General features: G+C 45.0%; 1 protein-coding gene and 1 pseudogene across 1 annotated transcript in view; both read left to right on the forward strand.

Moving 5' to 3' along the window:
- CD58 (CD58 molecule) overlaps positions 1-18,710 on the forward strand; it is a 66,984-nt gene extending 48,274 nt beyond the window's left edge. Inside the window, exons 4-6 of the mRNA XM_066268196.1 lie at positions 6,464-6,535; positions 11,029-11,083; positions 16,362-18,710. Of these exons, the coding sequence (XP_066124293.1) occupies positions 6,464-6,535; positions 11,029-11,075 (119 nt within the window). The 3' untranslated portion in view covers positions 11,076-11,083; positions 16,362-18,710. The remainder of the gene's footprint in view (positions 1-6,463; positions 6,536-11,028; positions 11,084-16,361) is intronic.
- A 4,850-nt stretch (positions 18,711-23,560) lies between these two features.
- On the forward strand, positions 23,561-24,830 carry LOC136330805 (hippocampus abundant transcript-like protein 1 pseudogene; annotated as a pseudogene).
- Positions 24,831-26,192: the final 1,362 nt, after the last annotated feature.

The raw sequence follows: 26,192 nt of genomic DNA on the forward strand, positions 1-26,192 counted from the left end.
TCCGACGGGGAGGGAGAATCAGTGCAGACCGGAGACATGCTAGGACAGGCTGGGTTGTTCGGTTCCTGGGAGAGTGCTGAAGTGACAGCCACCAGGGTCTCTGTGCTGAGTCCCTCTCCTGCACGCCTGCCTGCAGACACCATCTTTCCAGCGTCAAGCACCCCCCCTCCATATGGCATCAACCTGGAGGAATCCCATAGCCCCACGCTCCCAACTCCCTTTTGCCCCACGCTGCCAAGCTCACACCATGTGGAGGAGTCTGCTGCCTGAGCCTGTAGTGTAGACTTCATTGAAGGGATTTTGAAGGGAAACTCAAAAGAAGTTGGAAACTGAGTTCTTTAGCTCGAAGGCCATGTTTCCCTCACGTGCCCGACAGGCCCACCATTCCTGTGCAGAGCCCTCCTTTCACACAGCCCAGCTTTGGTCTGTTTGGCCTGGTGAACTCTGCTGACCTCACACTGAAAACTCCCTTAGACCCTAGTGGGTGGCAGGTAATCTTGAGGTACCCTGAGACTGTTGCTTAGTGACCTCAAATCCAGCACTGGTGCTGAGTTTGAATCTGTATCAGTCTGGTGAACACTACTTACCCCTACCTGGTGACTCACTGACAACCTGCCTCACACAACACACCACCAGAGGCTCTTTCAACAACTGAGCCTAACAGGCAGCTAGCAGGTGGAGCAGGGTCTTGGAGAGCCTTAGGTCAGTGTTGATGGAAATTGGGTGTGGTGTACAGCTTGGCCCCTCCCTGCAAACTTGGGCCCTGCAGAGGCAGCTACAAACGGTGGATCTCTTTGTAGCTCCAAACAGGTAGCCCAGGGCCAGTCACAGGCAGTGCCTGACATTGACCCACCAAGTGGCTCCAGAACCAACACACTTAGTGGTGAGCTTTAGATAACATCAGAGTAGGATCCAGTTAATTCCACAAGTGGCACATGCAAAGGGAGATCTAGGCAGGGACCAGACACTGTTGAGTTGAATTCTGCTTCATGGAGTCAGCCCCTGCACAGCAGCTCATACATTGCAGTTGGGGTTGATCCTCACAGTCAGTTAGAGGGGCAACCTCACCATGGATAAATTGGAACAGTAATGAGACACTACAGCAATAGGAAGGCTCATAGATCCCACACAAGGAACATTTCTGGAACACCTAGCCGGTGCTACTGAGCCCCAAAAGACACCTGCTGCATAAAGCACCATACCAAAACTAGGAGGTCTAGAAGATCTACTTAATGCACAGAAACAAATGCAGCCAAAGTGGGGAGACAAACATGCCCCAAATGAAAGAACATGAAAACTCCTCAAAAAATAACTAAATGAAATGTAGACAACAAGCTACCAGATATAGAGTTCAAAACAATGGTTATAAGGATGTTCAAGGAACTGAGGGGAAGAGCAGATGAATTCAGTGAGAACTCAATATCTCAGTGAGAGATAGTAAACATAAAAAGGACATAGAGACCACGTAAAGAGGAAGTAAAAACTGATGAATATAATATCTAAAATGAAGAATACACTAGAAGGAATCAACAGCAGGCTTGATAAAGCAGATGATTGAATCAGTGATTTGGAAGAGAAGGTAGCAGAAAACACCCAATCAGAGCAGCGAAAGAATACAGAATTTTAAAAATGAGAATAGTCTAGCCTGCCAGGCAGTGGCACAGTAGATAGAGCATCGGACTGGGATGCATGCAGAGGACCCAGGTTTGAAACCCCTAGGTGGCCAGCTTGAGAGCGGGCTCATCTGGTTTGAACACGGGCTCAACAGTTTGAACACGGGGTCACTGTCTTGCACAAGGGATCACTCACTCTGCTGTAGCCCGACCCCAGTCAAGGCACATATGAGAAAGCAATCAATAAACAACTGAGATACCACAATGAAGAATTAATGCTTCTCATCTCTATCCCTCCCTGTCCCTCTCTGGCCCTCTCTCTGACTCTCTCTCTCTCTCTCTCTCAAAAAAAAAAAAAAAATGAGGATAGTCTCCAGTGGTTTGCAACCTTTTTACACTTGGGGAGCAATGAATATAGGAGAATTATTTTGGGGACTGCTAAGGCAGAAATCACCCTGAGCATAAGCAAATTTGCCTAAATTCATTGGGTCTATTATCTTCATACAACATCAGGGTAGTTAATTCTTTGTAGACTGGCATGAAATTTCTAGTGGACCAATGGTTGAAAAACACTAGTCTAAGGGACTTCTGGGACAGCGCATGTAATGTAACAACATCTGTATCATAGGGGCACCATACCAGAAGGAGGAGAGAGAAAGCAAGGGATCCAGAACCCTTTGAAGAAATAATGGCTGAAGACTTCTCTAACCTGGTGAAGGAAAGACACATGTCCAGGAAATGCAGAGACCCAAAGAGGCCCACACCAAGACACATCATAATTAAAATGGCACAGGTTAAAGACAAAGAGAAAATCTTAAAGGCCGCAAGAGAAAAGACAGTTATCTACAAAGGAGCTCCCATAATACTGTCAGCTCATTTCTCAATAGAAACATTTCAGGCTAGAAGGGATTGGCATGAAATAGTCAAAGTGATGAAAAGTGAGGACCCACAAACAAGACTACTCTAACTTGCAAGATTATCATTTAAAATTGAAGGAGGAGTAAAGAGCTTCCCAGAGAAGAAAAAGCTAAAGGAGTTCGTTACCACCAAACCAGTATTATAACAAATGTTACAGAGCCTTCTTTAAGAAGAAGAATGGGGAAAAAAGAGGCAATAAAGAATAAAATGACAATAAATACATATCTATCAATAACTTTAAATATAAATGGCTTAAATGTTCTAATCAAAAGACATAGTGTAGCTGAATGGATAAGAAAACAAGACATATATATGCTGTCTACAAGAGACCCACCTCAGAATGAAAGCTATGCACAGAATGAAAGTAAAGGAATGGAAAAAGATATTTCATACAAATAGAAATGAAAAACAGCTAGGTAGCAATACTTATATCAGACAAAATAGACTTTAAGACAAAGGCATATTAAGAGACAAGAATATTACATAATGATGAAGGGAACAATTCAACAAGAGGATATAACCCTTGTAAACTTTTATTTACCCAACTTAGAAGCACCTAAATATATAAAGCAAATCTTGATGAATATAAAAGGAAAGATCAACAGTAACATAGTCATAGTTATATGGGATTTTAACATTCCATTAACATCAATGGATAGATCTTCTAGACAAAAAATCAATAAGGAAACAATAGCCTTTAATGACACACTAGATAAGATGGATTTAATTGGTATTTTCAGAGCATTTCATCCCAAAGCAGCAGAATATACATTCTTTCCAAGTACACATAAAACATTTTCTAGGGTAGATGACATGTTAGGACACAAACAAGTCACAGTAAATGAAAGAAGATTGAGATCTTACCAAGCATCTTCTCTGACCACAGTGTTATGAAACTAGAAATCAATGACAAAAAAAAAAAGACAGAGAGAAAGAGAGAGAGAAAGGAAAGAAAGGTGGAAAAGAAAGGAAGGAAAGATGGAAGGGAGGGGAGGAAGGAAAAGGAGAGGAGGGGAGGGGAAACTAACTCACTCCTGAAAAGCACTTACTATACAATGATTGGGTTAACAATGAGACCAAGAAAGAAATCAAAAGATACTTTGAAACAGATGGAAGTGAGAACAACAATTCAAAATACATGGGACACAGCAAAAGCAGTTCTAGAGAGAAATTTATAGCATTACAGGCCTACCTCAGGAAACAAAAATCTCACATAAACAATCTAATCTTACACCTAAACTGACTAGAAAAAGAACAAAGCCCAAAGTAAGTAAGAAGGAAATGATTAAGATCAGAGAGGAGATAAATGAAATAGAATCTTAAGAACAATACAAAAATCTCAATGAAAGCAAGAGATGGTTCTTTGAAAAGGTAAAGAAGATTGATAAACCTTTAACTAGGCTCATTAAGAAAAAGAGAGGACTGAAATAAAATCAGAAATGAAAGCAGTAACAATTGATACCACAGAAATACAAAGGATTATAAGAAAATATTATGAAAGAAGATTGATAAACCTTTAACTAGGCTCATTAAGAAAAAGAGAGGACCGAAATAAAATCAGAAATGAAAGCAGTAACAATTGATACCACAGAAATACAAAGGATTATAAGAAAATATTATGAACAACTATATGCCAACAAATTGGACAATCTGGAAGAAATGCATAAATTTCTAGAAACATACAATCTTTCAAAACTGAATCAAAAAGAATCAGAAAATCTGAACAGACTGGTTTAACTAATAAACTTGAAGCAGCAATCAAAAAGCTCCCAGCAAAAAAAACCTGGACCAGATGGCTCCACAGGTAAATTTTACCAAACATTCAAAGAAGAACTAACATCTGTCTTTCTCAAACTATTCACAACACTTAAAAGAAGGGAAGACTTCCAAGCTCATTTTATGAGGCCAGTATTATTCTGATTCAAAAACCAGATAAAGACACTACAAAGAGAAAATTATAGGCCAATATCCCTTATAAACGTAAGTGCAAAAATTTTCAACAGAATATTAGCAAACCAAATCCAGCAATACATTAAAAAGATCATACACCATGATCAAGTGAGATTTATCCCTGGGATGCAAGGTTAGTACAATATCTGCAAATAAGCTAAAGTGATACATCACATAAACAAAAGGAGAAAAATCATATATATGATGATATATATCTACAGATGCAGGAAAAGCATTTGATAAAATCCAGTACCCATTTATGATAAAAACTCAGCAAAGTGTAAAACTGTCATTATTTTCAGATGACATGATACTGTATGTAGAGAAGCCTAAAGATTCCACAAAAAACAAAATAAAACAAACTAACAACAACAACAAAACCCCTGCTAAAACTGATAAATGAATTCAGTAAAATAGTAGGGTACAAAATTGATATTCAGAAATTAGTTGCATTAAAAAATATTTTGGTAGTTTTGATTTTTTTAAATTGACTTTTGAGAGGGAGATGGGTGAGAAGCATCAACTCATAGTTGCTTCACTTTAGTTGTTCACTGATTGCTTCTCATACATGCCTTGATGGGAGTGGGGTGGCCCAAGCTGAGCCAGTGACCCCTTGCTCAGGCTGGCAAGCCCATGCTCAGGCCCACGAGCCCGTGCTCAAGCTGGCGACCTTGGAACCTCAGTGTTCTGAGTTGACACTTTTATCCACTGTGCCACCACCAGTCAGACGTGGTTGCATTTTTATACACCAATAATGAAGTATCAGAGCGAGAAACTAAGAAAATATCCCATTTGCAATTGCATTAAAAAAAAAAAAACACCTAGAAATAAATTTAACCAAGGAGGTAAAAGACCTGTACTTTTACAAGAAAATCATAGCTGAAGAAAGAAATTATAAATGAAAGCATGTACTGTGTTCATAGGTAGGAAGAATTAACATCATTAAAATCTCTATACTACCCAAAGCAATTGATAGATTTTTAATTGGATTTTCAAAATTTGTTTGTTTTGTTTGTTTATGTGTGTGTGTTGAATAATACAAATTTATTGTTGGCGATTATCTTCCTCCATTTGTTTTGTTGATAGTTTCCTTCGCAAAGGAAATACAGTCAGTTCTCTCTATTCATGGTGATGTTCTATAAAGTCACTTTGTACACAGAATTAGTTAATACTGAACCATTGCTCCCAGGAGAAATACTTGGTTAGGTTCCTGCTGGCCTCTGGTCCAATGTTTTTGGCAAAATATTGATACATAGCCTTGTTTTATTGACTTTTTATTTTTATTTTATTGATTTGAGAGAAGGGGGGGAGAGAGAGAAGTGTCAACTCGTTTCACCTAGTTGTTCCCTTTAGTTATAGTCTCATTTATTGCTTCTCATATGTGCCCTGACCAGAGGTCAGTGCTTTCTCCATGGGGCCACTCAGCCAGGGCCCAACCTTGTTTTATTTTAAAGACATTGTATTTAATCCATATTGTTGATTCGTTAACATCGAACTAACCCGCCAACAGCACTATCACTTATATCCTATGTGAAGCTTATGTAACATACATATTTTCTTTGTAAGGCACATCACAGCCTTCTTGTGCTTAGGGATACTGGACAGCATTCCAGTACTATGCTTGGGGGCCATTTTAAACAGTGAGATCACCAACAGAAAGACACCAAAAAATGTGGGAAACGTGGCACTAAAGAAACCATGAATAGAACACTTCCTTTTAGTGTGAGAGCTGACATGGGGCAGAGTGTTGCCTTGCTCAGACTCCACTGGGACATGTACATCAGGCAACTCAAATTTCTCACCATTCTGCTGCACATGTCCATGAAGACTGTGCAAGTGCTCCGAACATCGCTCTGGGGAATACAAATAAAGTCTAAAGTCTAACAGGTAGATAACTTGCAAACAGAAAAGCTGCAAATGAGGAGGAGTGATGGTATTTCTATTTTGGTCAATGGCTAATTGTATTATTATTTTTTTTACAGATGAATCAAGGGATAGATATGGACTTGTTGCTATCCCAGTAGTTTTAATATTCTGTGTGCTGCTATATTTAGGTATGTATGCTTTTCTTAAAAAATATAAAAAGTTTTCAAACTTATATTGAGTTTTTTTTAATTTGTTTGTTTTTTGTTTGTTTTTTACAGAGACAGACAGAGAGAGACAGAGAGAGGGATAGATAGGGACAGACAGACAGGAACGAAGAGATAGGAGAAGCATCAATCATCAGTTTTTCGTTGCGACACCTTAGTTGTTCATTGATTGCTTTCTCATATGTGCCTTGACCGGGGGGCTACAGCAGACCAAATAACCCCTTTGCTCAAGCCAGCAACCTTGCGTCCAAGCTGGTGAGTTTTGCTCAAACCAGATGAGCCCGCGCTCAAGCTGGTGACCTTGGGGTCTCAAACCTGGGCCCTCCACATCCCAGTCTGATGCTCTATCCACTGCACCACCGCCTGGTCAGGCTGTATTGAGTTTTTAAAGGTTAGAAAGTGAATACTTTGAAGGTGACAACAATATTTGAAATTTTAGGCATTTTGAAAGAAACAGAAACTTTTGAGTTTTAGTTGTCTGGGTTGCTGAGTGTGGCAGGTTCCTCCAAAGATTCAGTATTATTTTAAGGTGGGATGAGTCCTCGGGCCATGGCCAGCTTTATAAGCAGGGGCACAGCCTGATATTCCTGGGAGCTAATCTACAGCTTCCTTCTGTCTGTGGTGCACTTCAACAGATAGTTATACGTCTGGTCTCCAAGCCAGATTTTGCAAAAGACCTCTTACTCTTGGCTGCTACGGCTATAATGTTCATGTCTTATAGCCTAGGAGGACGTCTTAGGTAGAAAAAAGCTTTTGTTGAATTGAGTGACTTAGAGCAGGTAGCAATTAGCTGATATTGCCTGTGTTGCCTTCCTGGGTCTTCCCTAGTCCCCCAGAGAGCTTGGGGCAACCTAGAAAGCAAACCATATGCCCTGGAGAACTGGCGACCTGACAAGCGAAGTCCCAAAGGATATTGACCAGATGTGAACAGATGTTCTTGAAGCCCTATTAGTTTCCATATTAGCCTTCACAGAAAGGATATTTGCAAGACTAATTTGTCACTCCCCCAGGGAATGCTAAAGAGTAAGATTTCTGCAGGGCAATGGCAGTTAGAGTCCATGTCATTTTATGTCTTTTTTTTTTTTTTTTATTCAGTGAGAGGAGGGTAGGCAGAGAGACACTCCCGCATGTGCCCAACCGGGATCCACCTGGCAAGGCCACTAGGAGGTGGTGCTCTGCCCATCTGGGGTGTTACTCAGAAACTGAGCTCTCTTAGTACCTGAGGGAGAAGCCATGGAGCCATCCTCAGTGCCCAGGGCCAACTTACTCCAGTTGAGCCATGGCTGCAGGAGGGGTGGAGAAGAGAGGGAGAGAGAGAGAGAAGTGAGAGGGGGAGGGGTGGAGAAGCAGATAGTCACTTCTCCTGTGTGCCCTAACTGGGAATCGAACCAGGACATCCACGTACACACGGAGCCAACACTCTGCCACTGAGCAAACAGGCCAGCGCCACACTTACGTCTTAAACCAAGTTTGCAAACTGCATTTCCATTTCCCTGGAACCGCACTGTTCAGTAAGTAGGTATTAGCCACAGGTAGTGATTTACATATAAAATTTAATTCATTAAAAATAAGTAAAATTTAAAATTCAGTTCTTCAGTTGCACTAGCCACATTTCAGGTTCTCAGTAGCCACATAGAATTAGTGCCGTTTTGGAGAGCCTAGGTCAGTGGTCGGCAAACTCATTCATCAGCAGAGCCAAATATCAACAGTACAACGATTGAAATTTCTTTTGAGAGCCAAAATTTTTAAACTTAAACTATATAGGTAGGTACATTCCTCATCAAGGTAGCACCCACACATGGTATTTTGTGGAAGAGCCACACTCAAGAGGCCAAAGAGCTGCATGTGGTTCGCAAGCCACGGTTTGCTGACTACTGGCCTAGATAGAGAACAATCCCATCATTGCGGGAAGTTCTGTTGGTCAGTCCTGACCTAGACTGTTTTGAGATTTTGCCACTAGGATATGATTTCCGGAGGACACGATTTCCATATTTAGATTGCAAATACTGTGAAGACCCATAAGTAATAGATTATCAGTCAGTTGACTTGCTTCTAAACAAGTGATAAAAATTAGCTGAAGAAAGTTTTGAGGCATCATTACCAATGAACAAAATTTAGATCACAACTGTTCTTTTTTTAAAGTTATTTTTAATTCCCAAATAATGGCATTAATCATCTCCTTAACAGATTGGTCCCCAGAAACCAAAATCATTTTCCACTCAGTGCTGTTATGGCTGTTTCACCAGAATACCTGAACCAAAGGAAGGTGCCACTGAATACCCAAACTCCGTGGCAACTGGTTGATTTAACTTAAAAAAAAAGTTCATTCAGTGGAGAGGAAATTACTTTAGTGGTCAGCACTGGTAGCCCCATATAACCTGGAAAAAAATAGTTCTAATAAAATAATTACTTCAGGCCCTGGCCAGTTGGATCAGCAGTAGAGCGTCTGCCCTGCATGTGGAAGTCCCAGGTTCGATTTCCAGCCAGGGCACACAGGAAAAGCGCCCCTCTGCTTCTCCACCCCTCCCCCTCTCATTTCTCTCTATTTCTCTCTCTTCCCCTCCGGCAGCCAAGGCTTCATTGGAGCAAAGTTGGCCCGGGCACTGAGGATGGCTCCATGGCCTCCGCCTCAGGTGCTAAAATGACTCCTGTTGCAACAGAGCAACAGCCCAGATAAGCAGAGCATCACCCCCTAGTGGACATGCCAGGTGGATCCCAGTCAGGCGCCTGCGGGAGTCTGTCTCTCTGCCTCCTTGCTTCTCACTTCAGAAAAAAAAAATTACTTCATCAAGCATCTTAACTCTAAAGCCATCAATTGGAAAATGGTGAGGTGTTTGGCACAGAGCTTTCGGAAGGGGGGAGAGTCGAATGCAAAGAACTCCACTGCTAGTTGTTACTGATACACACATTTACATGTTCAGTTGAGCTTGTAGGAGAGGCTGCTTGACCATAGGATGGCTCAAGGCTAAGGCTGATGCTTTGTGGGAGGAAACTGATACATCCACAGGACATGTGTGGGAGTGGTCCCACCTTGTCCAAGCCTGTGCTGTCTGAAACAGTAGCCACGCGTCCCATGCTGCTGTTGAGCCCTTGAAATGTACACATCCAAGTTAAGATGTGCTGTGAATATATACAATACACATTGGATTAATACGGCTTAGTATTTTTTAAAAAGGGATTGTGAAATATGTCATTAATAATTATGCTGTTTACATGTTGAAATAAAAGTATATGTTAGGTAGGTTAATAAATAAAATATATCATGAAAATTTATTTCACCAGTTTTTCTTTTACTCTGCTATGTACCTAGTAAATTTTTTTAAATGCTTGTGTGACTCACATTATACTTTATTGGCCAGCATTACTAGACCATTCTAGTTTTGCCTTATGCCCAAGCTGCTGTAGAAGTTATCATTTTGTCAACAGTTTTTGTTTTTCTGTCATCTGATGACTAATTTTTTTTTATAAATAAATTTTTATTTTAATGGGGTGACATCAATAAATCAGGGTACATATATTCAAAGAAAACATTTCCAGGTTATCTTGTCATTTAGTTCTGTTGAATACCCATCACCCAAAGAGAGATCATCCTCCGTCACCCTCTATCCAGTTTTCTTTGTACCCCTCCCCCTCCTCCTCTCCCTCCCTCCCTCCCCCGTCCCCCCGTAACCACCACACTCCTGTCCATGTCTCTTAGTCTCGCTTTTATGTCCCACCAATGTGTGGAATCCTGCAGTTCTTGTTTTTTTCTGATTCACTTATTTCACTCCACATAATGTTATCAAGATTCTACCATTCTGCTGTAAGTGATCCGATGTAATCATTTCTTCTAGTTAAATAGTATACCATGGTGTATATGTGCCCCATCTTCTTTATCCAGTCTTCTATTCTTTTTTTTTACAGTGATTAAAAGCCTTTAAGCAAACTCTTAGCCAATACAGCAAGAGATGACTAATTTTTGAACAACATTTTGGGCCAAGTCTATAGCCAGTTTGTGAAAGCATTTAGGAGAATGAGGGGTGTTAGCGTGAACTGGGCTCTGGTTTAGAGCAGTGGTCCCCAACCTTTTTTGGGCCACGGACTGGTTTAATGTCAGAAAATATTTTCATGGACCAGCCTTTAGGGTGGGATGGATAAATATATCACATGACCGAGACAAGCGTCAAGACTGAGTCTTAGACGGATGTAACAGAGGGAATCTAGTCATTTTTTAAAAAATAAAACATCGTTCAGACTTAAATATAAATAAAATGGAAATAATGTAAGTTATTTATTCTTTCTCTGTGGACCTACCGGTACCAAATGGCCCACAGACCGGTAGCGGTTCATGGCCTACGGGTTGGGGACCACTGGTTTAGAGTTTCCACATTCAGGGGTCTAAAGGGCCATGAGCAACTCCAGATCTCAGCGTTTATTTTCAGTTCTTTAATTAAAATGAAACATTTCTTCATTTGTAGGTGTGAGAAAACTCAAACAGAGGAGGAGCCAAGTGAATACCTTGTAGGCTGTGCGGTGGGTAACTGCCTTGTTACTAGAACCAGAATAGCCCTCATGTCGAGCACCTATCACCTGGGAAGCCAGATTCTCTGTATCTGCCAGTGCTGTGACCAGTGATCAGTGACATCAGCAGATAAACTTAGCACATCTCATTAAGCGCCTAGCCCTGTGCTAGCCACTCTCCCTACCTCATCTCATCGAGCCCTGTCAGTGAGCCTCGCTCAGGGGTATCAGCACCACTTGCTAGAGAGACTGAGTAGGAGAGTCCATGGAGTCCAGTCCCGTTGTTGACAAGTGGGGAGCTGAGAGGTGGGTCTCGGTCTTCCGACTCAGAGGGTGGCCCTCCTTCTCCTGTCCAGGAAAGCTGGGCCTGGCATTGGGTTCACTTCAGGAGCCAGTGTCAGAGCTGGGCCTGTGTCACGAGCAAAAGATAGGACATAGGCATGAATAGCAAGGCAGTGTCATTAGTGAATTTCCATGCGGAGGCTCCAGAGGCTCTTCATGACAAGTCCCACTGGTGGGAGGAAGCAGGGCCCACGGCTGTAGAGGACAGGATAGGAAGAGGCAAGTCATTCTCTTTGGGGTGGCAAATGTCAGGGGGCTGCAGAAAGATGGGGCTGGACTGGCAGGTTGGGCCAGACCAAGACCCTGAGAGTTACCAGGAGGTCTGGGTATTTTCTTCATAGGTACCACTGAGGGTGTTTGAGCAGAGCTTCACTGTAGAAAGATTGTTCTGCTAGCAAAACATAGGGTGAATTAACAGACAGGTGTCTGGAAACAGAGACGCTGGTGAGTGGATAAGTGGGATAATGTGGCCAAGCAGAGAGGGCCTTAATTGGGCCATGGCAGAAACGAGTATGGAAGGCGAGGTTTGCGGGTTCTCTCCCAGACCTTGGACTAGTCACTTACACTGTGTGCCTCAGTTGTCTTCTGTGCAAAATGGGCATAGTGGCTGTGCAGAAATCACAATGACAGTGTATGTAATGCTTGCATAGAAATAACATGTAGAGTCAAGTTAACAAAATGCTTAGAAAGCGACTGGCTCATAATTTTGCTCAATAAATGTTAGTCATTATGATTATTAGTGTTTTTTAAGAAAGAAGCCAAAAGTGACAGGAATTCTGACTGTTGGTGTCCAGAAGATAGTGGCACTACCACTATCTTCTGGACACCATAGCAGAGGAGTCAGATAGGGCTCTTCTTTGGGAGGAAAAATGATGAGTTTGTGCTTTGAGGTTGAGTTGGAGGGCGGGCACATTACTTGAGTAGTGATGTTTGGCACATAATTAGAAAAGTGGCTCTAGGGCCAGGGGCTGGGACAGGGACAGGGGCAGGGGCAGGGGCTGGGGCTGGGGCTGGAACAGGGGCAGGGCCTGGGCCAGGGGCTGGGGCAGGGGCAGGGGCTGGGGCAGGGGACAGTGACAGGGGCTGGGGCAGGAGCAGGGCCGGGGGCTGGGGCTGGGGCTGGGGTTGCAAGTTGGGGACAGTAAATGATGCACTGAGCACCTGAGACCACCAGGAAGAAGCAGTGGGACATCCTGGGTGGTGGGGAGAGGTGGAGGAGCCAGAGGGGAGCCGTCCAGGAGAGCCAGGCGGTTCCTGTTAGCTCCCCAGTGAGGGCCCGTGTGGAGCAGCAGAGAGGCAGAGATGGCAGGCAGCTGGTCAAGCCCTTTGACTGTTGGGTGAGCTGCTGGCTGTCAGGAAAGCCTTTGTGTAGGTCAGTGGTAGTCAACCTGGTCCCTACCGCCCACTAGTGGGCGTTCCAGCTTTCATGGTGGGCGGTAGCGGAGCAAACCAAGTATAAATAAAAAGATAGATTTAACTATAGTAAGTTTTCTAAAGATTTATTCTGCCAAACAGCAAAAATCCGACATAAAGTACTTGGTAAGCAATTATTAGTATATACTTTAACTTGCTGTAACTCTGCCTTATAAATTTTATAAAGTAAAGTTACTTCCCTACTTTATAAATCAGCATATTGTGGAACCGGTGGGCGGTTAAAATTTTTACTACTAACAGAGATACAAAAGTGGGCGGTAGGTATAAAAAGGTTGACTACCCCTGGTGTAAGTGGTTGGAGTGGGTATGAAGAAAGGTCACTGCAGCAGGGAGGATCTGTGTGAGGTGGTACCAGTGGGTGGACTAGGATTTCCCTTCTGTCCAGCGGTGGGGTGGAATGGTGACCAGGTGCCCAGGAAGTCAGCTGTGGCAGAGGCGGGGGGCAGAGATTCCAGCAGACAGCTCAGCTAGCCATGGGGCACAGGCTGGACGGGGTCGTGAGGCCAAGAGGGGCCAATGGGCCAGGAGGGCACATGGGGAGGGCTGGAGGTGTCTGGTACCCAGAGTACGTTGCAGGAAGAGCAGGTGTGCCAGCAGGGAGGTGGGGACAGGTGGAGAAAGGGGATTATATTCTGAGGCGGGGCATCTCAGGTGAGTGCCCGGTAAGGGTGGGAGCTCAGATGGGCCTCTGCTGAGTGTGGCCAACATGAGCAATGGCAGTGAAGATCGTTCATTCATGGGGCGGCTGACATCCAGGGCCACTGGGAAAGGCAATGGAGTATTCCAGAACTTCCTTTCTTTATTCCACAAACATTTATGGAGATTGCCCAATGGCAGGCACTGCATTAGCTAATGGCTTGCGGTCAGTGCACCCAGGGAGACTAGACTTTGTGGGACTCTGAGAAAGCACATATGAGGACTCATAGCCTCAGGAAGCTTCTGGTCACGCTAAGGAGAACGGAGGAGTGCCCAAGGAACAAGAGCTTAGGCCAGAAGTAGATAGTGAGGGGCTAGGGTGTGTGACTTGGATGGGCTGGGTGACCAGCAAGGAGAGGTGAGGGCGCCAGAATGATCTTGAAGACTGCTGGGAGTAGGATGTGAGCTAGCTCTTCAAAGCAAGAAGGGGGTAGATGGGTGGGCCAGCCGGAGGAGCAGTGGACAGGGCGGGGCGGGGCAGGGCGTGGCAGGTGGGGGAGGAGAACCGAACTGGTGATTGATGGAGACAGTGAGTGCCCAGCACCGAGTTGGAGAAGCAGCAGGGTCAGAATGTGTGCAGGGAAATCCTTGGAAATCAGGGGCACTGAAATGGACTGTTATGGGAACAGGGAGCCACTGTAACTTCTTGAGCAGAAAAGTTTTACATGAGAAACACTGCTTTGGGATTGTGAGTCCATGAAGGTAAAACTGACACCCTAGGGTGACTGACATCCTGGGGAGAGACCTGAGTAGCTGAGGCTGGGTGTAGGAGAGGGCCTTACTTTTTTTAGTCTATTTTTGTTTCATTTACTATTCAATTTTTTTTTTCTTTTTTGAGAGAGAGGATGGGAGAGGAAGGGAGGAGAGAGATAAGAAGCATCAACTGGTAGTTGCTTCACTTTAGTTTTTCATTGACTGCTTCTCATACATGCCTTGACCAGGGTTGAAGGGGGAGGGGCTCAAGCAGAGCCAGTGACCCTGTGCTCAATCCAGTGACCCCTTGCTCAATCCAGTGACCTTGGGCTTCAAGCTAGCAACCTTTGGGCTCGAGCTGGTGATCCCGCACTCAAGCAGGGGAGCCTGCACTCAAGCTGTGGACCTCAGGGTTTCAAACCGAGGACTTCAGCGTCCCAGGTCCACACTATCCACTGCACCACCACTGGTCAGGCTACTATTCAAATTTTGCATTTTATCTGCTTCTTGCCTATTTGATAATAATTTTTAAATTTAGAGCCCACCATGACCTCAGGGGGAGTTCCCTAAACTCAGTTTATTAGAGTTATATGTATGATGCAGGGGCAGGAATTAGGGGAAGAGTTGGGGAGGGGCAAGTATAATCAGGAATTAATGCAAACTTTTTCACATCTCCTTGGGGACAGTGTCAGGAAGATCTAAACCCAATTAGAAATACCTGAGGACAGCCTGACCAGGCGGTGGCGCAGTGGATAGAGCGTTGGACTGGGATGCGGAAGACCAGGTTCGAGACCCCGAGGTCGCCAGCCTGGGCACGGGCTCAACTGGTTTGAGCAAAAAGCTCACCAGCTTGGACCCAAGGTCGCTGGCTCGAGCAAGGGGTTACTTGGTCTGCTGAAGGCCCGCGGTCAAGGCACATATGAGAAAGCAATCAATGAACAACTAAGGTGTCACAACGAAAAACTGATGATTGATGCTTCTCATCTCTCTCCATTCCTGTCTATTCCTCTCTCTGTCTCTGTAAAAGAAAAAAAAAAAAGAAATACCTGAGGACAGCCAAGTAGAGATCAGATATCTGAGGGAAAATGGACATTATAGTGAATGTCTCACCTGGACAGTCCCTGCTAGGCAGTTTCTGGTAGTCTTCATTTCTGGTAAATGTCTGGAAAACATCACAAAGTCAACCAAATTTAAAAAGCAGTAGAGTCTACCATTTCTCTGGAAGGACGGATTAGCAGGTGGAGTTCCAGCCTGCAGGCGAGCTGGAGGTACCAGCCTGATCCTTTGGCTGTGGGGTGATGGGAAACCCTGGGGGACAGGGTGGGGGTGGGGAGGTGGAGCAGAGCGGGTGCAAAGCCCGCAGCGGTGCTGCTCTCAGGAGCCCTATGCTGGCCAGAACTGGTTTGAGAAGGGCGGCTTATTGTTCTGTGAGGTTCTTGAGGAGGAAAGCTCCAGCTCATTTTCCTTTATCTGATCCCTGTGAGCACAGCAGTCTTTCTTTTATGAAGGCTTGTTATGGAGTACAGATATTTTAGGAAGTCCAGTCTGGTCTGGGTTGGTCTGCTCTGGTCTGATCTGCTGTGGTCTATGGAAATCCAGACGATGGAGGGGACACTAAGCCAATAACTGGAATCTGTGTAGGGGCTTGTTCAGGACGGCTGCAGAGCTGTTTTAGCCAACTTCCCCAGAGCTGACCCAAGATGGGTGTGTCATTGCCACAGGATGACTAAAGGGAAGTGGAGGTGGGAAGGAAGCCATCCCCAGGAGAGTCACAGGGCAAAAGAGGCAAAACATGTTGGAAGGGGTGACAGTTTATATATGGGTCAACATCTCAACTCTGTTAGTCAGAAATTTCAGTTACACTCCATGACTGAGTCGGTTTGAGGAAACAGGATGATTGTTAATTAGTGCTGTGCACTAAAGATGGCTCTTCTGGTAGAACTCCAGCCACCATACTACCTCAAGACCAGTCTCCCTCCATCTCTGTTTCCTAGTGCCCTTGCTGTTGATGGATCTATTACAAAAGGGCAACTCACATTCTAATAGGAGGGTAATTACAACTCTTGGTATGCAATACAGATGGACTGCATTTTACCAGCTAATGTAAGACATTTTTTTCTTACAGGGGCAGTTGATTGCTAATAGAAGTCTGACCTGAAGCTAAATAAACTTCCTCAAAAAGGTTTTTTTAATTTATTTTTTATTTTTCAATTTTTTGAAGAATATTTTTAAATGGACTTTATAGGAGTGATATAGGATTGAAAAACCATGAAGTATGCACATCAAGAAAACATCAGGCCCTGGCCGGTTGGCTCAGTGGTAGAGCATCAGCCTGGCGTGCGAAAGTCCTGGGTTCGATTCCCTGCCAGGGCACACAGGAGAGGCGCCCGTCTGCTTCTCCACCCCTCCTCCTCTCCTTCCTCTCTGTCTCTTTCTTCCCTCCCCTCCTGCAGCCGAGGCTCCATTGGATCAAAAGATGGCCTGGGCGCTGGGGATGGCTCCATGGCCTCTGCCTCAGGTGCTAGAATGGCTCTGGTCGCAACAGAGTGAGGCCCTGGATGGGCAGAGCATCGCCCCCTGGTGGGCGTGCCGGGTGGATCCGGGTGGATCCCGGTCGGGCGCATGCAGGAGTCTGTCTGACTGCCTCCCCGTTTCCAGCTTCAGAAAAATACAAAAAAAGAAAAGAAAAGAAAACATCAGCTGTCTACAGTGTGATGCATTCATCGTTTCAAGCAAAACCTCTTTCCATTCCCATCTCTCCCCTTGCTCACCTCCACCTCCCCCATTTCCCTTACCCTGGCTGTCATCAGACTCCTGTCTGTGTATACGGGTTATGTATATATGGTTTTGGGCTCATCTACTCCCCTAAGCCCCTCCCCTCTGACAGCTGTCAGGCTGCTTCTCTGTGTCAGTGCCTCTGTTTCTAGCTTGTACATCAGTTCACTTTGTCCGTTGGAGTGCATATATAAGTGAGATCACATGGAATTTGTCTTTAATGAAGAGATATCAGTGACAAGCAAGCATTAGTTTTTACCTGTCACTAATATTTTACATGATTTCTTGGCCATCTTATTGCCTGTAATACAATATATACTGCTCACAAAAATTAGGGAATATTTTATCACTTCATATTCATTTTGAAATATCCTCTAATTTTTATGAGCAGTGTATATTCCAAAAAGCTGGCTTTTATAAACAAATGTTTGTGTATATATTTGTATGTACAGGGTATTTTGGCTGTTTTTTCCTGTTACCTTACAAAACTAAAATTGTCCCATGCCTCAGGAGAGTTTTTACTGAAATCTATATGCCAGTTCTCTTTTGTTTTAGAGGAAAAATAATTCAATGCAGAATGGGTAGTGGAGTGAAGGAGGAGATAGGCACACCCCTTCTGCTCAAGGGCGGGGTGGGGGGGGTGGGCTCTGTTTCTCTTGCAAAGAACAAATCCCCACCATCCAAATGCAAGTGTAAACCTGTCCAGGCAGGGAGATTCGTGTCATTAACTTCTCTTTTTTTTTTTTCCTCTTTTTTTTTTAATTTTATTTTTATTTTATTTATTCATTTTAGAAAGGAGAGAGAGATAGAGAGAGAAGGGGGGGAGGAGCAGGAAGCATCAACTCCCATATGTGCCTTGACCAGGCAAGCCCAGGGTTTTGAACCAGCGACCTCAGCATTTCCAGGTCGATGCCTTATCCACTGCGCCACCACAGGTCAGGCCCATGTCATTAACTTCTCTTATGCGTTTAGTGTTTTGTGCTAGTTGTCACACTGACAGAACACTTTCAGAAACCATAAGGTCACATGCAAACACAGAAGAAGAAAGTGGATAGCCCTGGCTGTCTCCCCCGGGCAGCCATCACATAAACCAAAGAGCCCAGAGTCCACAGACGAAGGTCTTCTTACCTCCAGAGCCCACGCTCCCCCTTGTCACGTGAGTATTCAGCCTGGAAGAGGAAAGAATGCTTTTCCATTTCAGGGCAGGTGTGTGCAGAGGGGCCCCATCTGGGTTCCCATAGCCACCAGCCAGAGTGAGTCCTAGGAAGACCCACTTTTCCATAGCCCCTGCCTCCAGGTGGCGGGGCTACCTACCAAAGCAGGTCTCCCGCTAGTCTTGTCAAAGTCTTCATTCCAGGCCTGTAAGGGAGCCCGGAACTCCCAGAAGATCCTTCATCATCCAGACATTTGTCCCCATGTGCTTTTGTAGGGCTCGCTCTGACTCTATCCGTCAAGAACAAAACTAGCATCCTCTGCTATGAATGTTACCTACACATTTCTCTTCTCACTGATACCGAGGGTAGCTGTTTACTCTGCACCTTGGATGCTGAGCCTAGAGGGAGGGAAGCCCCCTTCCCTGTCCCCAGTTTCTCTCTGTTTCCAGACCTATCGCTCAGCTCTGATTCTCATGCCAGCAGTCACTGCCACCTGACACCGCCTGTCTAGTTATCTCTTATTCCTCATCCCATGCTGATTTTAGCACTTGGTCAAAATCACTCTCTCTTAACACCTCACCTTTCAGAATCTGAGTGTTTCAAAACCAACTGCAATATTGTGGCATGGTCTCCCCGATGATCTCGCTTCCCCTTTCTCAAGGGCCACTGTCCTGGTCCTGCCCTGCCTTTCCATTCCCAATGCCCACAGCCCCCTCAGTCCCAGTTGCAAGCATCCCCGCTACTCTCTTCCACATCACTTCCTCTGGGACCCCCTCTCCAGCAGTGCGGCGCCCCAGGACCTGCCAGCCTCTGAGCCCAGCACTCTCACTGCATTCTCCTACTTCTTCCCCATTGTTCATCGTCGTCATTGCTCCTTTGTCTTCGCTCTTTTACCCGCCACTTGGCATTCTCATTCGGCCAAATTCCAACCGTGGTTATAGTTCCCTCGCTGAGTTCCCTCTCAAGCTGGTGAACACCCCTGGAGAAGAGTGCACCTGATGATTTCATTTCAATGATGCAGTTCTCACGTGTATTCGTGGTGTTTCTACGGTATGTGCACAACACTACCCTGAGCTGTTCACTGTCCCCTCGTCACTCTTCTTAGACCTGCAACCCTGTCCTCACTCTCAACTGTTCACCTTGCTTTCCATGTCACTGCAAAAAAATAAAAACATTCAGTAGAGACCGTGGGCCCTCTTTGTACCCAGCTGCCTTGGCCCCATGCACTCTCCCCCACACACATCCTTAGTGTGGATGAATTCTCCTAAAACCCTCTCTCCACTTGTCTTAGTCTGCTTGAGCTGCCATAACAAAACAGACTGACTTAATTTTTTTCCCTTTTTTTTTTTTTTGCACAGTTCTGGAGGCTGGAAGTCTAAGATCAAGGTCCTAGCCAGTTTGTTTCTGGTGAGGGCCCTCTTCTTGCCAGGGAGAGAGGTCTAGTGTCTCTTTCTCTCCTGATAAGGATGCCTGCTGCCCAGACCAGCACGGCTCCTAATTCTGGGTTTTGAGTGAAAACGGTGCAGAATTAAGAAAACAGACTCATTGAGGAAAAAAGGATGGGATCGGGAGGCCTCTTCAATGCTGATGGCAATATCCGAGTGCCCCATAGCCCCAGTTTCTTTTATTATATAGCCATATGCCAATCAAGGAAGTCCTTGTTACAAAGTTACACATCTGAGGCTAAAACAGGAACTCTCCCAAGGCATAAACAGGAATCCCCTCACCATGCATAAGTGAAACCAACCAACATCTGAACAAAGGTTGAGAGGAAGGGCATGTAAATTGCTTCCAGCAACTTAAGCTTAAGTGAAGTGGGTGCAAATACTCAGCTTCATAGCCAATATGGAGGTGGAGGGGGGAGAACTTAGCCTTTTGCTAAGCCTGGAATTTACAAAGGCTTTTTGCCACTTGCAGTCTACCACAGGTCCCCACCCTCATGACCTCAGTTAGCCTTTCCACCTCTTCTCGGGCTCTCTAAATGCAGTCACATTTGGAACTTAGGGTTCCAGCGTATGAAGTTTAGGGGACAGAGCATCCACCCAAGGAACTACTTATGCATAGGGTCCACCCCCTCACCGCCTGACGGGTACCGCTCCCTGTCGTACGCCTCGCTCCCCCACCATCAGCTCTTACCTTGTTTCCACATCCTGCAAGCCTGCTGCTCATACCTCCAGAAACCCAAAATGCTCGATTCCACTTCCCTATCCAGCACTTCTCTTGTTTCTCTGCCATCTTTTACGGAAAAATTTCTCAGAAGAGTGACTGGTTCTTCTTTTGTCCGACTGTTCTCCTCCCATTCTCCCTTGAACCCACTTCAATCAGGTTGTCACCCCTGCTGCTTGTCAAGATAACCTGCAGTCCCCGCACCCTAGTGTCTGGTGGGCAGTTCTCAGGCTTGTCTTACTCTGCTTGTCAGCAGCGTGGGACACAGTGGAATGTCTCCCGTGTATCTATCAGTGCTTTGTAGTGTAGGCTCCACGGGTGCACGAGACAAAGGACCTCTTAGTGTGACAGGACGAGCGTACTGTGAGCACTGATGGTGAGAGCCCCAAGGCCTAACAGAAGTTACACAAAGAACTAAAGAAGTAGACCATGTGACCAGCAGTTCCATGCCTTGGTATCTATCTGAGAGATACAAAAATATATTTCCACACAAAAACTTGCACATGGAAGTTCACTGCACTCTCCAGAACCTGAAATTAGAAATTGTTGACAATATGTGAAGGGTGTACAAAAGGCAGAGTGGGCCAAACTCCTCAAAATAGTCTTGAAGAATTTATTGGGGTGACATTGGTTAATCAAATTGTCAGTTCAATAATACATCTGTGTGTGTTCACCACCCCAAGTCAAGTCTTCATCACGGTCACTCATGCCCCTGACCCTCTTCCTCCATCACCAAAACAGTCTTCCTCCCAATGGGAGGACCTCAGCTCTTAGTCAAACTACTGGTGAAGGAATGAACACTAACGAGTATGTTTTAGGTGAACAAAAATGTTGAAGATTGTAGTGGAATAACCCATTGCATGGCCTTGGATGGGAACACAGCCAAGAAGAAAAGAATGTTTTGCCAAGAAAATTGTTTTGTGACTTGAAGGCGGGTCACTGAAACAGGTCTATGTGACTGAAGGCAGTTGCTGGGCTTTTTCTCGGTAAAACATTCTCATAAGATTTCTGTACCTTCCAAGGTTATCCCTTGAGATAAAGAGAGGAATGTTGTGGGAACCATAGAAGCAATAGCAATTAATGCCTTTTGATATTATGTTATTAAGCTATCATGCTGGTGTACTCCATGTATCTTTAAGTAAAAGTTACGCTTGGTGTTATGTCAATTTCTCAGTAAACAAGCTTTTTGAAGTCTTGTGAATAAAAATAGGACACAGCATGAACTCGAGGTCATTTGCCTGAGCGAGCAGTGGTCCTTTGCTAGTCCTTGATGATTTCGTCTGCTGATCTCTCTCTCTGCACCCCCGACTCACAACAACAGAAGATATAGATAGAATTAGAATTTTCTGCTTACATCTACGGACACATACTTTTACATTAACGCATAAATGTGATTATGTTATATATATTGTTTTAATTTCAATGTGGTTTCCCCCCTTCTGATTGGATCCTCCCTTACTTTCTCCTATTCTACTCCCTACCACATAACTCTCCCCCAAAAAATGTGATGACAACTGGGTCTGGATCCTGCTATATTTTCCTCCATACTCGTGTGTTGGTGTGCACACACACAATTGGAGGTGGAGTGGGGAGGGGTGGGTGGTATTACTTCTTTTTAAAAATGGGATAATTGTGCCTGTCAGTAACTCAATGGATAGAGAGTCACCCTGAAGCACTGAGGTCACTGGCTCAATCATGGGGTTACCAACCGTGAGGTTGCCAACTTGATTCTGAGGATACTGGTTAGACCCTGAGCTTAAAGCCCCAGTCAGGGCACATCTGAGAAGCAATCAACTGCACAGGTGGAACAAGGAGTTGATGCTTCTCTCTCACTCCCTTTGTCTCTCTCACTCTCTCAAAAAATAAAAATGGGATTTTTTAAATTTATTTTTGTTACAGAGATAGAGACAGGGACAGACAGGAAGGGAGAGAGATGAGAAGCATCAATTCTTCGTTGTGACACCTTAGCTGTTCATTGATTGATTTCTCATATGTGCCTTGACTGGAGGCTACAGCAGACTGAGTGACCCCTTGCTCAAGCCAGCGACCTTGAGTCCAAGCTGGTGAGCTTTGCTCAAAACAGATGAGCCCACGCTCAAGCTGGCGACCTCAGAGTTTTGAAACTGGGTCCTCCGTGTCCCAGTTTGACGCTCTATCCACTGCTCCATCGCCTGGTCAGGCAAAATAATGGAATCATTTTTCACCCAATTTTTCTCAATTTTTTCACCAATTACTCATAGTAATAATAAATTGCTGTAGCTCCAATTTATTTTTTTTATTTTTAAGATTTTATTTATCAATTTTACAGAGATAAGAGGGGGGATGAGAAGTGTCAACTGATAGTTGTTTTTGCTTTTGTTGCTCATTGATTTCTTGTGTGTGCCTTGACCAGGCAAACCCGGGGTTTTGAACCAGCAACCTCAGTGTTCCAGGTTGATGCTTTATCCACTGTGCCACCACAGGTCAGGCTGCAATTTATTTTTCAATGGACTTTTCACTCCCTGACATATCATAATATATTCAGCCACTCCCCTTTGGAAGGACATTTTTTTTGTTTCTAGGCTTTGTTTATCCACCATAAGCAAGAATTCATTTCATACCCTTGTGCATTCTGGTATTTTCCTGCTATTTTTATATCTATGGTGTAGATTCCTAGGAGTGGAACTGCTGGGTCAAAAGATACATGTATTTTTTATTTTGAATTTAGTAAATGTTGCCAGATTGCTTTCCAAAAGGCTGTGCCATCAAAAAGCAATGATTAATTATTTCCTAGCCCTGGCCGGTTGGCTCAGCGGTAGAGCATTAGCCCGGTGTGTGGAAGTTCTGGGTTTGATTCCCAGTCAGGGCACACAGGAGAAGCACCCATCTGCTTCTCCACCCTTCCCCCTTTCCTTTTTCTCTATCATGCTCTTCCCCTCCCGCAGCCAAGGCTCCATTGGAGCAAAGTTGGCCTGGGCACTGAGGATGGCTCCATGGCCTCCAACTCAGGCGCTAGAATGGCTCCAATTGCAGCAGAGCAACACCCCAGAGGGGGACCATTGCCCCCTGGTGGGCATGCCGGGTGGATCCTGGTCGGGCACATGCAGGAGTCTGTCTCTCTGCCTCCTGCCCCCCTCCTGCACCTGCCACTTCTCACTTCAGAAAAATACACCTCCCCCCAAAAAAACAAACCTAACTATTTTCTGCATTCCCAGAAGCAAGAAGTATTATCAATTAAAATTTTTTTTAATTTAAAAAATTTAAGCATTCTGGTAGAAGCAAGACCATTGAAGGTGCGAAGGGCCTGCTCTCTTTTCTCCTAGGCACTCCGTCTGATGTGGGGGGAGGACGCCCTTCTCCTTGCACTGTCTTTACCTGCCTCCCAATTCCACTGATGAGGATCAGCCCACGGTGGTATTTTGCAGTGATTACTGTGTCTGGAGTCCTCTCACTCACATTCTCTGTGATATTTGCCCGTGTAGGTGATGTCACTCAGGAACACGAGCTAAGTACTGCTCTGGATGCATCTCAGCCACCTGTGCTGCCAGCTGCTCAGCAGCACAGCCATTGGAGCACACCTTTCAGCCGGCTACAGAGACAGCCTCACTGTGCTGGTGGCCATGGCCATGGAGGTGGCTCTTCTGGACATCTGCTTTGTTTTACTGGCTGTTCCAGATGTTTCCCAGAGAAAATGAGACCACTTTCTGGGGAGTTCATATTTCTTGGAAACAAGCAGACTCTTTTGTGTCACTGAAGAAAGCTGACAAAGATTGTGCAGTCTTACTAATTTGCATCCCCATGTTTCTTACTTCCCTGCAGCTAGACAATAGTCAAGTCTTTTTCTTTGTCTCAGGCAGGTCATAGTTTTTGGATCTGTTAAAATTGCAGCATTGGCCTGACCTGTGGTGGTGCAGTGGGTAAGATGTTGACCTGGACTGCTATGTTGGTTTGAAACCCTGGGCTTGCCTGGTCAAGGCACAAACAGGAAGCAGCAACTATGAGTTGATGCTTCCTGCTCTTCCCCACCTTCTCTCTCTCTCCCTCTGTCTCTCTCTCTCCTCTCTCTAAAAAAATAAATCTTTTTTTAAAAATTGCAGCATTCATAGCTATGGTAGGAATTCTATCTGTTGTGGCTCAATCGGTCTTGCTTACCATCTCGATGAGATCATTGGGGAATAATACTGCTCTCCTTGGTGAGAGTTTCCAGTTCCCATTAACCTGGAATGGTTTCGGATCTCAGCCTGGATGATGTGGGCAGCAGGGGCCGTGGCTGCTGTGTCCAGCGTCACATTTCTGGTAGTCAGTGCCCTCATCTCTCAGAATGCAGAGTCAGATCAGCAAGGAGTTGCCCAGGGGATCATAACTGTATATATACAACTTTTATAAAGGTTTATGTACTGACTGAATACATTTAAAAGAAAATATTTTTTGAAAACTGTTATGCTATGAATGGAAATGACATCTTTTTACTATGCTGTTGGTTTTTAAGTTAAATTTTCTAATGCATAATAAATTTTCAATGGATACACTATTACTCCCATTATATTATTCCAGTTATACAGATGGGAAAACACAGGTTCATAGAGGAGTAGTAACGTGTTTAAGATTGTATTTCTAGTATGTATGTGGCCCGGGTCTGCCTGACCCCAATCTCTTAGCTGGTAGGAGACTGGGCCTGAGGACCACCCAGGAGCAAGTGGTATAGACAAAGCTGTCATCAAGGGCCCAGGCCAAGACCGGGGTTCCCAGCTGGACCTGGGAAATGCTTACAAAGCAGGTGTGGAAAAGCCAAAAGAGCCTGGGTTGGGGGATTTCTGAGGAACTAGTATGGTCAAAGTGGCCTGTGGGTAGACAGCCCTTATGAGTGTTGGGAACCCTGAGCTGGGGCCCGGAGCTTTGTGGGCACAACACATCCCACCCACCCGGATTTAAGCACCCAGAGGCAGAAGTGACTAACCACACCCTGGGCTGGTAATGACATCACTCAAGCATGAGGGAACTATTGTTGACTCAGTCCCTGGAGAGAACAAAGGATTTTGTTTCTGCTGAGTTCACAGTGTTCTGACATTAGGCCTTCACCTGGGCCTCTGGGTGATAAGACCCCCTTAGGACAAAAGACTGGGTTGTGGAGGAGCCAAGCTGGGTCGTAAGCAGTTTTGAAGAGCTGCGCACATGGCCCTGTGGCATCCAATAAAAAGTCATGGAAGTCATGAGGCTCCCTGAGCCTGCTCCCAACTGCAGAATAAGGGTAATAACATTCCCGCCTGCCTCACAGAGGGTGAGTGAAACCGTGAGACATAGAGGCACTATTTACATAGTACATAATGGTGGAGGACCATTAGCCAGGGGATAGGAGAGCCTGGGCTCCCCAAAGGAAGCAGTTGAGAGATCCCTTGTCCAAGGAGGATGGTGAGGGGGTTGCGTTCCAGCCAGAATCAAGGGCTAGGAGGCCCTTGCTCGAGGCACCCCATCCGGGACCACCGGCTGTTAAATACAAACCTGTAAAACACCTGGGCTGCCTGGTGCAGGCGCCAGTGTAGCATCCACCGGGTATGAGAACAAATGTCGGAGACTTTCAGGAGTTAAGATGTTACTTTATTGGCCAGTTTAACCTGCGCAGGGGCAAACTCCCACGATGTCCGGAGACACCGTGCCCACAAGGAGCTGCAAACGGAAGCTGCACCTGGAGCTTACAGCCAGGCCCTTATATATCCTAAGTGAGCAAGCATAGTACAGAAGCAGATGTGGCAGTTTAGCTATTGGCTAGGGAGGTCACACGCAGCATAGCAACAGGGGCCGGTTTTAGCTTAGTGGCAAATTTCAAACCTAAACTTCTGATAAGGGTCTCTGACCTTCTTTGTTCCCAGCCTCACAGGAGCCAT

The sequence above is a fragment of the Saccopteryx bilineata genome, chromosome 3 (genome assembly GCF_036850765.1).
Source record: "Saccopteryx bilineata isolate mSacBil1 chromosome 3, mSacBil1_pri_phased_curated, whole genome shotgun sequence".
In the NCBI taxonomy this organism is placed as follows: domain Eukaryota; kingdom Metazoa; phylum Chordata; class Mammalia; order Chiroptera; family Emballonuridae; genus Saccopteryx; species Saccopteryx bilineata.